This window comes from Lontra canadensis, unplaced genomic scaffold, assembly GCF_010015895.1.
Source record: "Lontra canadensis isolate GAN:19392208 unplaced genomic scaffold, GSC_riverotter_1.0 scaffold105, whole genome shotgun sequence".
NCBI lineage: Eukaryota > Metazoa > Chordata > Mammalia > Carnivora > Mustelidae > Lontra > Lontra canadensis.
In genome coordinates, this window is record NW_022631099.1 from 2101851 (window position 1) to 2117233 (window position 15383).

The 15383-nt window shown below is 49.7% G+C and overlaps 2 protein-coding genes across 6 annotated transcripts in view; both read right to left on the reverse strand.

The window, feature by feature from the left end:
• Positions 1-4386: 4386 nt before the first annotated feature.
• Positions 4387-15383, reverse strand: part of DBNDD2 (dysbindin domain containing 2) — a 40598-nt gene continuing 29601 nt past the window's right edge. The window contains exons 1-4 of one of the 5 annotated variants that reach the window (XM_032838684.1): positions 11266-11287; positions 6710-6856; positions 6378-6515; positions 4387-5056 (exon numbers count right to left, since the gene is read on the reverse strand). In XM_032838684.1, coding sequence (XP_032694575.1) covers positions 4851-5056; positions 6378-6515; positions 6710-6848 — 483 coding nt within the window. In that variant the 5' untranslated portion in view covers positions 6849-6856; positions 11266-11287 and the 3' untranslated portion in view covers positions 4387-4850. Of the gene's footprint in view, positions 5057-6377; positions 6516-6709; positions 6857-8515; positions 8651-9051; positions 9243-11265; positions 11288-15383 lie in introns of those variants that run through there. The other 4 variants (XM_032838688.1, XM_032838683.1, XM_032838685.1 and 1 more) reach the window with 4 other exon arrangements.
• Positions 6759-15383, reverse strand: part of SYS1 (SYS1 golgi trafficking protein) — a 38571-nt gene continuing 29946 nt past the window's right edge. Inside the window, exon 3 of the mRNA XM_032838682.1 lies at positions 6759-6856. Within this exon, the coding sequence (XP_032694573.1) occupies positions 6850-6856 (7 nt within the window). The 3' untranslated portion in view covers positions 6759-6849. The remainder of the gene's footprint in view (positions 6857-15383) is intronic.

The following is a 15383-nucleotide window of genomic DNA, read 5'->3' on the forward strand; positions in this document are numbered from 1 at the left end:
CGATTTATATTGGCTTGTTTGCCTTGTTACTGAGTTGGTGGAGTTGCGATGTTAAATTCCTGCTTTGGTTTTTCCAGCTGCCCTACGAGAAACACATTCATGAAGGATTTCACTCATCGTCTCTTGGTAAAACTCACAACCATACTTCTACAAAAGAGTCAAATTTGGTTTTGGACAGGTCTGCCGAGATATACCCCAACCAACCAAAGAGGAAGTGTCAAAAAGATGTCTTCCTGTCATTATGCCCTCATTCTACTTCCAACTAGTGTTCTTCTCCCACTCGACATGGAATAAAGGCCATGAGCTTAGATGTCAGAAAAAACCCCAGGCCAGCTTCTAATCCCCAGAAGCATGAGCAATCTGAGGATCACTTTTCTTCTGTAAAATGGATGAACCTCCTTTTAGCGTTGTTGTGAGGACTAGAAACTCATTTATATGTAGGACCTAGATTGTAGTAAGTACTTAATAATATTGACCATCATTGGCTCAAACAGTTCTTGGAGGTAGGGTCTGTGATCTCCATTTTGCAGACGGGAAAACAGGTACAGAAACTCAGATGTTGCCTAAGATCACAGTCTGTCATGAAGCCAGGACTAGAGTTTATTCCGTGGACCTCAAAAAAACTAAAACAAAAAATAAAAGAGGAGCTGTCATCATTATGATTATTTTATATTTCTATGCTTTGTCTTCTTTTGAAATTGCCTGTCCCCATCATTGAAGACCCAGTCGCCTCCAGACTTAGCTTCTCCCTTTGTACTGTTGTGCAGTTTTCTGTGCACTTCTGCTACAGCCCGTGTTCTCTTTCCGTTATCTGTGGCCACATCTGCTCCTGGTCACCTTTGTATTCCTGTTGCCTAAGCAAGGAAGCCAGCACAGACCAGGTGCTCAACAATGTGTGGATGAACAAGTCACAGCACAGTTCATACTGTCCCCACACTGCCATGCTGTTCCCAATGTCAGGTTCTGTGCATTCTTTAGGGACTACAGTGTGCACCTTCCAGGGAATCTTCTCCCAAGCTGTGGTCCCTCCTATTTCCTCCACAGATAGGATTCTAAGGGATGAGTCTGTCTTCTTCCCTCCTCCCCAGAGTCTGTGACAAGCCCGCAATAGCCACACTGTGGCTTGGAGGCTGAAAGCTGGGCTGCTTGCCTCGGAACTGGCTCCAGATCATCCTCTCCTCTCCAGGGGCACTGCGTGGCCTCAAGAAACAGTCAGCTGGAGCTGCTGGCTCTGAAGGCTGGCCAAGCCCCTGTGGTTTTGCAGAAGAAGAGATCATTGTCCAAGCAGGAAGTGGTCCTGGGGTCTCCGCTGACCCTAGACTTTTCCAGGCAGGGCTGGGGCTCATGGCAGCTGACCTGGAAGCTCCCCAGAGGCTCACACACAATTCTGCTTCTCCAGACAACTGGAGATCCCTGTCCCCAGGCAGGCACCCTGCCCCAAACCTCACAGATCTTAGCATCACGTGCCTGGAGTACTAAGAGATTTGTCGACATATTGACAGCAACCAAGCTAGTCTAGCTTCCCGTCATTTGCCTTGGAGGGGAACAGGGTGATCCTGGGAGCTGAGAAGCCCCGTAGAGCAGAGTCACAGACTTCACAGGCTGCAGCCCAGGGAAGGCTCAGCCACAGTCAGACAGGTGGTTGAGCTTTGCTACTCCAAAGGCAGGGAGAAGGCACAAGGACAGGGCCATGTCTTTTATGTGCAGCAAAATCATAGGCAACTCAGAAAAACTGCAAAACTTCACACGAGACTGAGCCCCGGCCCAGTTTAGTAGATGATCTCAACTTGGACACAGAGGCTTTTAGACAAAAGGAGCACAAAACTCCCACAAGTTTCTCACCAGCGCTAGGAAAAGCACTTCAGAGCTGTCACTTACAATGGCCTCCTACAGGGGTGGAAGCAGGCTGGGACTATGGGAAGACTGCAGGCCCGTCACTCACTCAGCCTGGGTGGCACAAAGAACTTTGGGATTTAGGCTGAAGGCCACCGATCCCATGGGTTGTGTTTGATGTACAAAGGGAGGTGGAATGGTTTCTTTCTTCTGATGTGAGAAATGACTAGATGCCCTTACAGGCTGAGTCCTAGAACCCTCCTTTCTCCTTCCACTCCCCCTCCCTCCCTGGGCACGCACACTCTCTCACTTACCACCTACACACTGGTTGCTCCCATCTACTTATTTTCTCAGCCTAATCCTCTCTAAATCCAACACTCCGAGTGCCCGCCCAATGTGTCTTCCTGCAGGTCTCAGAAGTACCTCCAGCTCACCATGGCCAAAACCAAATTTGCGACCTTCTTCCAAGACCTGGCTCTGCCCTGCACTCCCCATCTGGGAGAACGACTCTCCACATCATCCTGTTGCACAAGGGAGAAAAAATGGTGGCACCCTGACCTCTTCCTCTCACCTACCTGTCAAATCTTTTGGAACCTGTCCCCTAAATCTCTCTCTTCATTCCTTCCACCTTTCTACAACCCGTCCACCTCTGTGCAAGTCCATTATCCCGCTATGTAGCTGGCTGCCATCCACTCCTGGTTCCCAGGCATCCAGGCTGCTGCTCTCCAGTCAGCACTCCATGAGGAGCCTCCCCCCTCCCCTCTGCCTCCCTCACTCCCCTTCCTTGACTCCTTCTTATCCTTCAGGGCTCATCTCAGATGCTATTTTCTCAAGGGAAATGCCCCATGACTCCTCTTAATAGGTTATTAATTCCTTCCTCGCACTGGTCAGAGTTGCAGTTTTGCACTTGGACCCCCACTAGACTCGACTCCCATAAAGGCGGCACTTTTTTTTCCACTCTACATTCCTCACTCTGTGTCTTACAGATGTTTAACACTGACATTTAATTTAATAAATATTTATAGAATGAATGTCATTTATTTTTTATAGCCTGCCTCAACCCAGTCAAGCTGATCATTACCATTATCTCTCGCACAGGAGTATTGTGTTAGGTGTCTGCCCTGAGCTTGTCCTCCTCCAGCGTATTCCCTACACTGTGGCCAGAATTACCTTTTTAACAAGCAAATGCAACCACCTGTAGTCCTTCATTAGTTCCCATAAAGTTCAGATTCATTAACATGGCCTCTAACATGTAAAGTGCCAGTTACCTATCCAAAGACTATTGTCCTTTTGTTCCTTAGAAACATAACCCTGATTTTTATCAAAACAGCAGCATGCTCTATTAAAGGCCCATCCCGACCTCTCCAGTAGCCACGGTGCTTCTGAGAGGTGTGAAAGGTCAGAAATCAGATGCACTGACTCAAAAAGCTTATTGTCTTTCCAAAGGCCAGAATTTTCTTTCTTCCAGGTAATGTTGTGTCCCTGTGTCTATAAAACATCTGTGAGACGTTGCTCACATTAGCAAGCTCTGGTCAGTGGGATGAAAGTGGACGCTACTGGTTAGAACTTCCAAGGACACGTCCTGAAGTGGACATCGACAGCAGGCTGTGCTTTGCCCGTCCCCAGTTTCTCTCCCACTTTCTTCCGTTTCAAGGACATGATGGGCAAAGCTTCAACAGCCATCTCAAACAGGAGCCGTCAATGGGAATTCGAGCCCTGTGGCTGGGACGGCTGAGCAAAAAGAGCCAAAAAGGACCTCAGAGCAGCCATGTAGCCCTGAACTTTGGACTTCTTTAATATGAGGAAATAAATTAAGCCTCTGACCTTTTACTAGCAGCCAAATTGAAACTTGATATAGGCTTCCAAGTATTTCAGGAGTAACCTTGGTCAGTGTCCCCTCTCTCACCTACCTCTTGTCCCCAGTTGCAACAGTGCAGCCCCGCTGAACGTCTCTCAGTTCCTCAGAGCTATTTCTCTCCCTTTACCGTCTGCCCAGGCTGCTCTTTCTGCTGGGATTACAGCCCCCACTTGGCAAACTCCTACTCAGTCTCTGGATCTCAGCTTAAAAATCAGCTCTTCGGTGACCACATGAGCTATTTTCTGATACCAGAGTTGTTCTTCATCATGCTACTGATTAGCCCGTGAACCGTGACGTTTACTTGGTTTTCTCCGCCAGAGAGAGAGTCAGGTACTGAAGGCAGGGGTGCAGATTGTCTTGTTCAGAACTGTTTTCCGGGGCGCCTGGGTGGCTCCATGGGTTAAAGCCCCTGCCTTCAGCTCAGGTCATGACCCCAGGGTCCTGGGATTGAGCCCCGCATCGGGCTCTCTGCTCAGCAGGGAGCCTGCCTCCCCGCCTCTCTCCACCTGCCTCTGCCTACTTGTGATCTCTCTCTCTGTCGAATAAATGGATAAAATCTTAAAAAAAAAAAAAAAAAAACTATTTTCCAAATCCCTGGCACACATATTCAAGAACTATTTCTTGAAGAGATGGAGGGATGGTGTTGGTTACACAGAGTGGGTCTGAGATCTCTGCAACGTGACACATGAAGGGGAGTGGTTGGTGGATTATTTTTTATTATTTATACTGTGCCCTTTTCCCAAACAGGATGTGGGGGAGCAGGACAGCTGGAGTACCACTACTCAGGGCGTGCTAAGGAGCTCACGTCCACTTAGAGACACTGGTTTAGGAGACACTATCAGAAGATGGCAGGATAGTGTGGGGGAGGGAGGGGTGCGAGGGAAAGCAGTAGCATCTTGTCCTGCCTCATCTCCCATCTCCTCGCCTGTAAGCCCTACCTCAGGGGGAAGCCAAAAACTGGTGGGAGGGTTGTAGCAGGAAAGGTTAGCAGTAAAGCAGGACGGTTAATTCCCAGAGAGTGCATTATCCCACTGTCCTTGCCTCCCCCTGGTGCCTACTGCAAGTAAAGAGTCTGGTCTTCTCTGAAGGGCTCTGGCTGGGCCTATGGTCTCCTGTGGAGAAGAGCCGGTTCGGTCAGTCTGTACATGGAGGCCCACCGCTAGCTGCAAGCTCCAGGCTCTGCCCCTCCATCAGCCCCATCCTCTTCCTCATCAGACTGTGCCAAGGGCGTGTCTGCCCCGCCGTCACTGGGATTTGGGCTGTGCAGGTTGGTGGAGTCGTCAGAAGATGATGAGGACGTGCGGGATGCAGTCCTGTCTGGCGTCGGCATTGGAAGGCTCAACTCCTCTGGGTGCTCATCCAGCCCTGCCCAGAAAGAAGAGTTGGTCAGGGCCACAAATGGGGCTTCAGGGCACTCTCAGAGATGGTCTGGCCAGGAGAGGCTGAAGCCCAGAGAAGGGCAGGGGAGTGACCAGCCACTGAGCCAGTCCACAAAGAGCCAGGTCTCTGGACTCCCAGTTCCTTCTACTTCACTACACCATGTCTGGGCCCTAGAGTCAGGTCGATCAATCCGAGTTCAAGCTCTACCTATGTCACCTACTTGCTACCCAGGGGCTATGAGCAAGTCATTCTCCCCCTCAAAGACCGAATCTTCTCTAAAAATGTGATATGCACCTATATTCCAGAAGAGTTTTGAGGATAAAATCGAAGAATGAGTATAGAATATCTGGCATGCAATAGGCCATCTATAAAGAGCAGCAGTTTAAATAAGAGAATATCTATCTTACAGGCTCAACAGATGGGCTTCGGACTGACACAGCCACGGTGTGAACCCAGCTTTTCCATTTTCTGGCTGTGTGACAACGTCTGAGTCTAATTTCCTCCTTTATAAAATCGGGGTAATACCACCTAATAGGACATTGTAAGGGTTGAGCTAATGGACCACTGTATTAGCAACCTAAAAAAAAAAAAAGTGCTCAGTAAATACTCATAAAAGATGACTAAAATGGCTTAAGTTATCTAATATAAATATTTATATTTTATGAATATTTATATTATATAATATAAATATTATATATATTTATATTTTATATTTATATATATTATATATATTATATATTTATATATTTTATATATATGTTTATAATATAAATATAATATAAATATTTATATTTTATATTATTTTAATGACATGAATTAATCAGATTAATTTCACAAATGCAAAATTAACAAAGCCTAAATGGGGCTGGGGCATTCCCAGAAATTTTAGGTTGGAAATCTGTCACCCAGTTCCCCTCGGGATCGACTTCCCTAAAATCAGAATAGACAGCTGTTTCACTGGTAGAAACACACATTTCAGGGCACCTGGGTGGCTCACTGGGTTAAAGCCTCTGCCTTCGGCTCAGGTCATGATCCCAGGGTCCGGGGATCGAGCCCCGCATCCGGCTCTCTGTTCAGCAGGGAACCTGCTTACCTTCCTCTCTCTCTCCCTGCCTCTCTGCCTACTTGTGATCTCTGTCTATCAAATAAATAAATAAAATCTTAAAAAAAAAATAAGAAAGAAAGAAAAATACATTTCCAGACCCTACGAGTACACTTCCCCAGCCCTGCCTTGCAGCCTCACTCCAGAGCCTGCCACCCGGTTCTGGCTAACTGGAGCCCAAGTCCTCAAAGCCAAGGGCCATACCAGATGTCTGGGAGGCTGGTGGAGGGTCCTCACAAGGCAAGAACACATCTGCTCCATCCTGGTCTCCAAGGTCAATAAATTCTACCTGCTCCAGGGCATCCACGTTCACTTCCATGGAGGAGATACTACCTATGGGGGCTGTAGATCAAGAAGGGGACAAGTCAGGAGGAGGCAGGCCAGAACCCCTCGGAGGGTCAAAGATATATGTCAGGTCCAGAGACAGGAGTCTCGAGGGCCGAAAAAACAAAGGAAAGAGGTTCCCAGGATTCAGGACCTATGAGACCTATCCCCCCACTCCACCCCAGTCCCTCTCCCCAGGACTCAGAGCTTACGTCTCTGCGACTCGAGGTGCAGGTGGGACAGGGGGAAGACAAACTCTGTCTCCGGCTGTAAAATTTCCTCAAAGAATTTCTGCCGCTCCCGAAGGCGGAGCTGCTGGCGCTCCAGGGCTGCCCGAGGATTTGGGTCCATGTCAGCTCCTGGAAGGTGGAAGAGCACGTACAGCTATGAAGTTGAGCGGGAATACAACGGGAGCCTGGGCTCGGGGAACCCCTCTACAGCCACCATCCCGGCGTGGCAGCCTGGACGCCACCGCACTTGACCACCTCCTTCCCCCCCTTAAAAGAAAGTCTCAGAGAGAGGCAGGGCTGAGCCTGGCCCCACAAAGGGGATGCTGGTTCCAGGCACGGCAGAAGAAGCTCCTCTGTATTCAGGGAACGGGCCAACAGCCAAGTCTCACTATCACGGCCTTGTGAGAGGGGTTGGAGGGATTGGTCCAGCCTCAAAGAGGGAGGCACTTCCAACAGACCCAGCCTCCCCTCAGAAGGCCATGTAAGACAGTCAGATGGGGATCTCAGGGTGCTCAAGTGTTGCAACTCTGGTTCATGCCCAGCCTTCCAAACCCAAAGACTAAAGCAGCCCCTCTCCCGCCCACATCCCATCACCACCATCCCCTCCAAACCCTGCTCTGAAGTCACAGACCTGACTTCCAGACTCAGCTCTGCCCCTAAGGAAATCATCTTTCCAGCCTCAGTCTTCCCATCCGAAAATGACTTAATAGTCCTACCTGCCTCAAACACAACCCAGCAGTTGCTGGAGCAGGTGCTCCGTAAAATGTAAAGCCCGGACACTGTGCTCTTCCGAGCCGGCCCCCCACCCCCATCTCTTTCTTCTCCCTACTCCCCAGCCCTTTATTTGAGCACCTCTCTCCCCTGACACATCTCAGGCTTCTATCCCCATTAGTCAGTGAGTAGCAATTGGAAGGGCGGGTCCCGGGTCCAATTTAGACCAGGCCCCCGGGGTCCCCATTGCGGAGAGCTTTCCAGAACACCAGAGCTCTGCGCCAGCCGAGGCCCTATACATTCACTCGAATTCACTCCATCTCCTTCCGGCGGCGCGCTCTAAGCCCATCACCGGAGACAAGGGAGCATCTGGCTTGAGGACCAGCTTGTCATCCTCTTTAGCCTGCCTCCCTCGATTCCTGGGACCCAGTGTCGGAGACTCCGGCCCGCGCCACAAGGCGCTGCTGCGGACGGCGAGGGATTCAAACCCAACTGGGCCAGCCAGGGCCAAAGACAGTGTGCTGAGACCGGGTGGCCGCCGGCTGGCAGCGCGGGGGAGGGAGGCGCTGACGCCGATTCCTGGGAAAGGCTCTCCGAGCTGCCGCCCAGGTCACAGCGCTAAAAATACCCGGGGCCCCTGGGGCCGTCTGCTCCAGCGGCCCGGAGGGGGAGGGAGAGGACGAGGGTGGGGGCACCCACGGGCCGGGGGTGCCAGGACGCCCCCTCTCCCCCTCCCCCTAACCCCATCCATCTCCCGAGACCTGAGGGGCTGTCCCCAGGAGGTAGCAGAGCCAGGGTCGGGGAGAGGAAGGGAGTTGTTTACGCGACGAAAGGCGCTGGAAGAAGGGAGACGAGGTCTAGGGAGCCCGGGGAGCCCCACAAATGCAGAGCGCCCTGCCAGTCTCCGCCCCACCCGCCCTGGAGTCCACGGGAGCGAGAAAATTCCCTAAAAAGGGCCGGGGCGCGCCCGCGGCCGGGGGAGGAGGCAGCCGAGGGCTCCCGGGCTTTCGGCTGGTGCGGCAGGCCCCCGGCCCTGGTCCGCCCGCCGCCTCTGCGCCCCCGCCGCCGAGCCCCTACCTGCAGCGCCCCGCGCCCCCGCTGCCTCGGTCGCTCGGCTCCGGCTAGACGGCGGCGGGGGCGTGGGAGCGAGCCGCGCCGGCCGGGGTGGGGCTGCGCCGCCGGGGCTCCCGCGGGACGGCCTGGCCCTGGGAGCCGGGAACGAGGAAGCCGCGGGCGGCGGAAGTGGGGGAGGGGCGGCGGCGGGCACCCGCGCTCGCCTCCCTCCCGGCGGCCTCGGGGAGCCCCCTCCGGCGCGGCCGCTCGCACTTCCAGGCCGGGCGAAAAGTTCCCGGCGCGCATCGTTGCCCCGCAGCTGGCCGCGCGCGTCCGCACTCCGCCCGCCGCCGGGGCGCTCGGCTCCGCACGCTCAGATCCACTTGCTGCCCCGCGCTCAGCCGCGCAGCCCCGCCGCGGGGATACGCGCGGGTTCTCGACCCACGCGCACTTGCTGCTCGCGACTCCCGGGCAACCCCGCGACAAAGCACCCGCACCCACACCCTGGGCGAGAAGGCGCGGCGGGGAAGGGGACCCGCTGGAGCGGGGAGGGCACTGACCCGGTGCCGCCCATCAGGACAGGTGCGCCGCGGCAGAGGGCCCGCCTGACCCTGGGACTCACCCGGCAGCCCCGGGTTCTGGCTCCGGGACCGCACCGAACCGCCGCCCAGCCTTCCAGTGCGCTGGGCGGGGTGGGCGCCCGGACGGGGCGGGTCAGGGCTGCAGGGGTGGGCCGCCGCGCCGCACCCCGAGACGCCGGCGTGGAGCCAAGTCCTCCAGGGCGCGAACAGGGGCGCAGCGCGTCCAGGGTGGAGGGGGTGGAGGGGCGAGGTGCTGACTGCGGGCAGACAGAGGAAACTCTTGCCCGCCTCTCCGCGCCTCCTGCTCAAACCAGAGCCAGAAGTGTCTAATCTGGCAGCTACTGCACGGAGATTCTGTACCCATTCTTCTTCTCCTCCCTCCCACCCATCCACTTGTGCTCACAGCTCCAGAAGCCGCGGGAACAGGACGGGGTCGGGGGTTTCTGTCGGGAATACTTCCATGGGGTCATTCGTTCATTCACTCAACAAGCATCCGCGAGCAAGCCAGAATTCCTCCTTAGCACTTCCCTGTCCTGTGCTAAATACTCCTCCATTCCTTGTCGATTCTCTGCCCTAAATAACTTTTCAATCCACCATTCCTCGCCGCTTCCACTACCCTCTCTCCCTTGGCTCCTCCCGTAGCCTTCGATCTGGGTTTCCCGTACTCGCTCTGGCCCTGCTACATTCTATCCCTCTCCCCTCCCCTCTTCTCCCCGCAACACACAGCAGTCAGTCACCATTTCAAAACCAAGTCTGCGTTCAAAACGCCACCCCCTGCTTAAATCCCTCCATTGTTAGAATAAAAATCTAAGTGCTGATATCTGAGCCGAGTCTTCAAGAAATGAGTTCAACAAGCAGAGAAGGGGTGGGGGGATGGGAATGTGCAAAGGGATGGAGCCATGACACATGCCAGTTTCCCTGTCAGGGGAATTTGTCAGCCCTGTACAAATAGCCAAAGCACTGCTTCTTCTATTGTTAGTGGATCTCAAAACAACCCTGTGAGAGAAATACAGCAAGCAGCGTTCCCACTATTTTACAAGCAAAAAGTTTGGTTTGTGGGAGGCAAGTGGTTAAGAGCACGGGCGTGGTAGTCTGAACCTAGCTCTGCATCTAGCCAGCTGTGTAAACACTTAATTTCTCTGTTCCTTGATTTCCTTACTTATTAGGTAGGAATAATTAATCCCTACCACTTATGAGATAATTCATATAAAATGCTTAGTACAGGATGTGGGTACTTTGGAGATGCTCAATAAACATTAGGCGTTTCGATTGTAATGGGTTCTGAGAAAGGGAGGAAAGTGTTTTCTTCTGTGAATTTCTGAAATTATAGGAAGTACACCCTAATAGTTAGTACTTCTAAGAGTTTGTTGAATATCTGTTGCTATTATAAGTGCTTTGCATATATTAACTCTTTTGATCATCTTAACAGTCTTGTGAGGCAAATACTATTATGATCTCCATTTGACAGATCCAGAAACTGACAGACGGAGAGGTGAAGGGACTTGTCCAAGGCCATACAGCAAATAAGTGATGGAATTCAAATCCACATAGGCTGCTTCCAGAGGCTGTGCTTGTAACCACTGCTCCCTGCCTGTTCCCCTTCTGTCCTGTTGCAGTTTTCATCTCCCAAGAAATGTTTTAGTCAGTTGGATTCTTATTCCTCATTAATGGATGAAGTAGATTCTTGGTCCCACTTCCTAGCACAGAGGAATGAGGCCAGCTCGGTAGTATGGTGGGTGAGAGCTCAGCAACCAAAGCCACTTCCTCTCCCCGTTCCGGGCTTATCCCTAGGAACAGAACTCCAAGGATTGTTTTGACCTGTCTTCAAGATGGTGACAGATTTGGAACCTCCATCCCTTCTCTTTGTCTGATAGTTGCCACATGAAGGGGTAGAAAGGGAAAAGCATCCAAGCTAGAGATAATTCAGGGGGCTAAGCTGGAAGGGCATCAGGCAAGAGAAAGACCCAGGTAGCAGCCTCAGGAAGCAGCCTCAGGAGCAGATGGTAAAGGAAGTGGAGGGAGCCATGGAAAAGTAGATGGTTGAGACTTCTGGCTTCCATCCAGGATGCAGAAAGCTGGGAAGAGTATCATTGCCACACTAATCACAATTTTTAAAAATTGTTAGGTAGTCTATAAAATTACAACTTTCGTCAAACCCATCAGAGAGCTGAGGCTGCAGAGCAACCAATTAACCTGAATTCCAAAGGAGGACAGGAGCCTCCAAGAAGAAATGGGATGCAGGCACTGGCACACTTGTGAGGTGGGAGGAAGACGGGGCCTTGGTGCAGAAGGGTAAGAAAAGTTCATTTCCTTATGTAAATCCAGGTTTCTCTCTGGTATCACATTTTTTCTACCTCCAGAAAGATCTACATAAAGAAGTAAAGATCTCTGGAAATGAACGGAATAAAGGTAAACAGAAGAGACAGTTTTCTGTTTTTAATCACGTTGTAAGACAACTGACTATCTAAAGCAAAAGAGTGGCCACACACTACTCTTTTGCATTAGAAGTCACGGGGATGGAAAGTGCAGCACTGGGAATATAGTCAATAACTTTGTGTGGTGACAGATGGTAAGTACTTTTATTGTGGTGAGCAGTTTGTAATGTATATAACTGTCGAATGACTATGTTGTACATCTGAAACTAATGTAAAATTGTGTATCACTACACTTCAATTTTAAAAAGTAGCAATAGGTTGTGGATAGATAGCATACACTAAAGTAAAATGTATAACAATAACAATAAAATGATGGGATAAGTAACTGGAAATAGACTGTTAAAGGGTCCTCTGCTATGTAAGAAGTGGTAATAACATTATTTGAATATTGACTTTGATTAATTGAAGATATATAGTAAATGCAAGGGCAACCACTAAAATTTTTTTTAAAGAAGTATAAATAACAGGCCAATATGGAGGCAAAGTGGGATAATAAAAATATGGGGAGGCATTCTCCCTGAGCCTTTTTTTTTTTTTTTAAGATCTTGTTTATTATTTGACAGACAGAGATCACTAGTAGGCAGAGGGGCAGGCAGAGAGAGAGAGGGAAGCAGGCTCCTTGCTGAGCAGGGAGCCCGATACGGGGCTCAATCCCAGGACCCTGGGATCATGACCTGAGCCAAAGGCAGAGGCTTTAACCCACTGAGCCACCCAGGCGCCCCTCCCTGAGCCTTTTTGTATTCAATGTGTCTTGCTGACTATGTCAAGATTGCAAGGATCTGACTTCTCTTTCACCTGGGCCCTTGCCCAGGAAGCTGATTGTTTATAGAGCTTGAGAGATCAGATCATGTCTTTCTCAAATCAAGGCAGGCTTGCTTACTGCTCGTTATAAAAGTTCTGGGTCTGGCTCCTCAGCCAGAGTGTAAACCCACTGTGTCTGTCTTGTGCATCTGGGACCACCATATCAGTTGTCGGACTTGGGGCCAAAGGAACCAATGAACACACAACTGTGCCGCTGTTCATGTTACTTGGTGTGCTATGAGTAATCAACTGTTTCAATCAAATGCAATAAGTCTTATTATCTATTTTTGGTACCCAACAGATGGATGTTTTTCCCTGAAAAAAATGTAATTATTCCAAAGTAAGGAAGAAAAAGAGAAAAAGTGAGGGAAAAAAAAAGATGTTAACTATAAAACAAATAACAGGATATATGTTTTTAATCCAACTGTCAATGAAAGACAACCAGTTAAAAGACAGACTAGTAGAGTGGGAAGTAAAGCAAAAGGCAATAATGTACTGTCTACAAGAAACCCAATTTAACTATATAGAAATATATGGGTTAAAAGTAAATGAATGGAGGGGTGCCTGGGTGGCTCAGTGGGCTAAAGCCTCTGCTTTCAGCTCAGATCATGATCTCAGGGTCCTGGGACCTGAGACCCACATTGGGCTCTCTGCTCAGCGGGGAGCCTGCTTCCCTCTCTCTCTCTGCCTGCCTCTCTGCCTACTTGTGATCTCTGTCTGTCAAATAAATAAATTAATTTTTTTAAAAAAGTAAATGAGTGGAATGATATATACCATACCAACAGTAATCAAAGTAAATTGGAGTGGCAATATTAATACCAGACAAATGTAAACTTCAAAAAGACTATTACCAACGATGAAGAGGGATATTCATAACAATAAAAGGTTCAATTCACCAAGAAGACTCCACTATTATAAATGTGACTACATCTAATAACAGAGTTTCAAAAATAGATGAAGTAAAAACCAATAGACCTAAAATAGAAAGAGAAAAATCTATATTTCAGTTAGAGAATTCAATACTGCTCTCTCAGTAATCAATATAACAAGTGGGCAGGACAAAGAAGGGAGCATAATAGGAAGCCTGAACACTATCAACTGACTTGTTCCAACCGACACTTTTAGAACACTTTACCAACAACAGTAAACATTCTTTTCAACTGCACATAAAACATTCACCAAGATCCATCATGGTTTAGGCTACAAAACAAACCTCAACACATTTAAAAGAGTTTAAGTCATATAAAATGTTGATATGACTATACAAGAATTGAAATATAACTACATAACTAATAAAGATACCTGGGAAACACCCCCAATACTTGGAAATAAAATGCAACACTTCACAATAACTCATGAGTCAAAAATGAAGTCCAAAAGGAAATTAGAAAAATATCCTGAATTGAATGAAATTGAAATGCAGCAGCCAGCCACCCAAATAGCCCCCAGTACTCGGTGCCTTTTGTTAGTCATACCTTTGTGTAGTCTTCTGCTACACTGAATTAAGGTTACTCCGGGTGACCAGTAAGAAATGATGGTGGATCCTGTCCAAAATTAGGATTAAAAAAAACAAAAGACCACGGCTTCCATCTTGGGTGTGTGTCCTCTTTGCTTGGATCCCTCACTCTGGGGGAAGCCAGCTACAATGTTGTCAACAGCCACGCAGAGAGGCCCACGTGGCAAGCAAGAGAAGATTCCAGCCAACAGCCTGGAAGAGCAGAGGCCTGCCAGCAAACGGCATGAGTGAGCAGGGAAACAGATCCACCAGCCCTGGTAGTGCCTTGGGAGGACCGCAGTCCTGGCCAGCAGCTTGCCTGCAACCTCGTGAGAGACTGAGACTGAGGCAGAACCATTTCAGCGAGGGCATTCCTGGATTCCTGCTGCCCAAAGCCTTTGCGATACTGAATACTTGTATCAGACTGCTAAGGTGTAATGCCATGCGGCAATAGGGCAATAAGTATGGTGCAGAGACTTTGGTACTGGGGTAGAGCGCTGCTGTGTCAGCTCCAGAGCGTGGCAGTGGCATTAGAACTGGCCACAAACGGAGAAGAGTGCTGTCAAAGGGCTTTGGAAAAGCTGCTGATAGAAGCCTCAGGCCTTTAATAAGGCCACAGCCAGGACAGACAGGAAAGTGGGTAAACACTCCTGGAAACCATGGGAAGAGGAAGCTCATTATGTCAGGACCCAGAGGTTAACAGACCTGAGCCTAGCAGACCCGTGCCGGCAGTAAAGAGGAGAGCAGAGAGTGTGCTGAATGAACTGGGTGATCGAGCTGCGGACATTGCCCAGCAAGGTGGTCAAGGTGCCACCTAGTTTCTTCTTGCTGCTGACAGTAAAATGCTAGCAGGGAGAAAGGAATAAAGCAGCAGTTCCCAAGTGACAGCGAGGCCACCTCCCGGGGGGACATTGGCAATGTCTGGAGATGCTTTTGGTTGTCAGAATGGAGAGGTTGCTATTGGCATCTAGTTTGTAGACGCCAGAGATACTCTTAAATATCCTCTAGTGCACAAGACAGGCCCCTCTCACCACTGCCCTCCAACACACTCATCCTGCCCTCAGTGTCTGCAGTGCCAAGGCAGAGAAACCCAGAGCTAAAGGAAAGCATTGTTAAATTTGAGGGAATTGGGACTTCATGCTACGAAATTCTCAGCCACTCCAAATGGCAAATGATCATAACATTAAGTGGTTTCCTAGCAAACCTCAAATCCAGGGCATTGAAAACATCCAAAACAACATGGTCCAAAAATGAAACTGAGGGGGCGTGTGAGTGGCTCAGTCCGTTAAGCATCTAAGCTTAACCTTAAGCATCTAAGCTTAACCTTTGGCTTAGAGCATGATCCTGGGGTCCTGGGATGGAGACCCTCGTTAGGCTCCCTGCTCATCAAGGGAATCTGCTTCTCCCTTTCCCTCTGCCCCTCCCTTCCCTTGTGTTTTCTCTCTCACTCTCCCTCTCAAATAAATAAATCTTAAAAAAAAAAAATGAAACTGAGACTATGGCTACAAAATCTTGAGTTTACATCTCAGGGAGATTAAAGGCAATGCCTCAGAGTACTATTCAGTCAGATAAAAGATCTC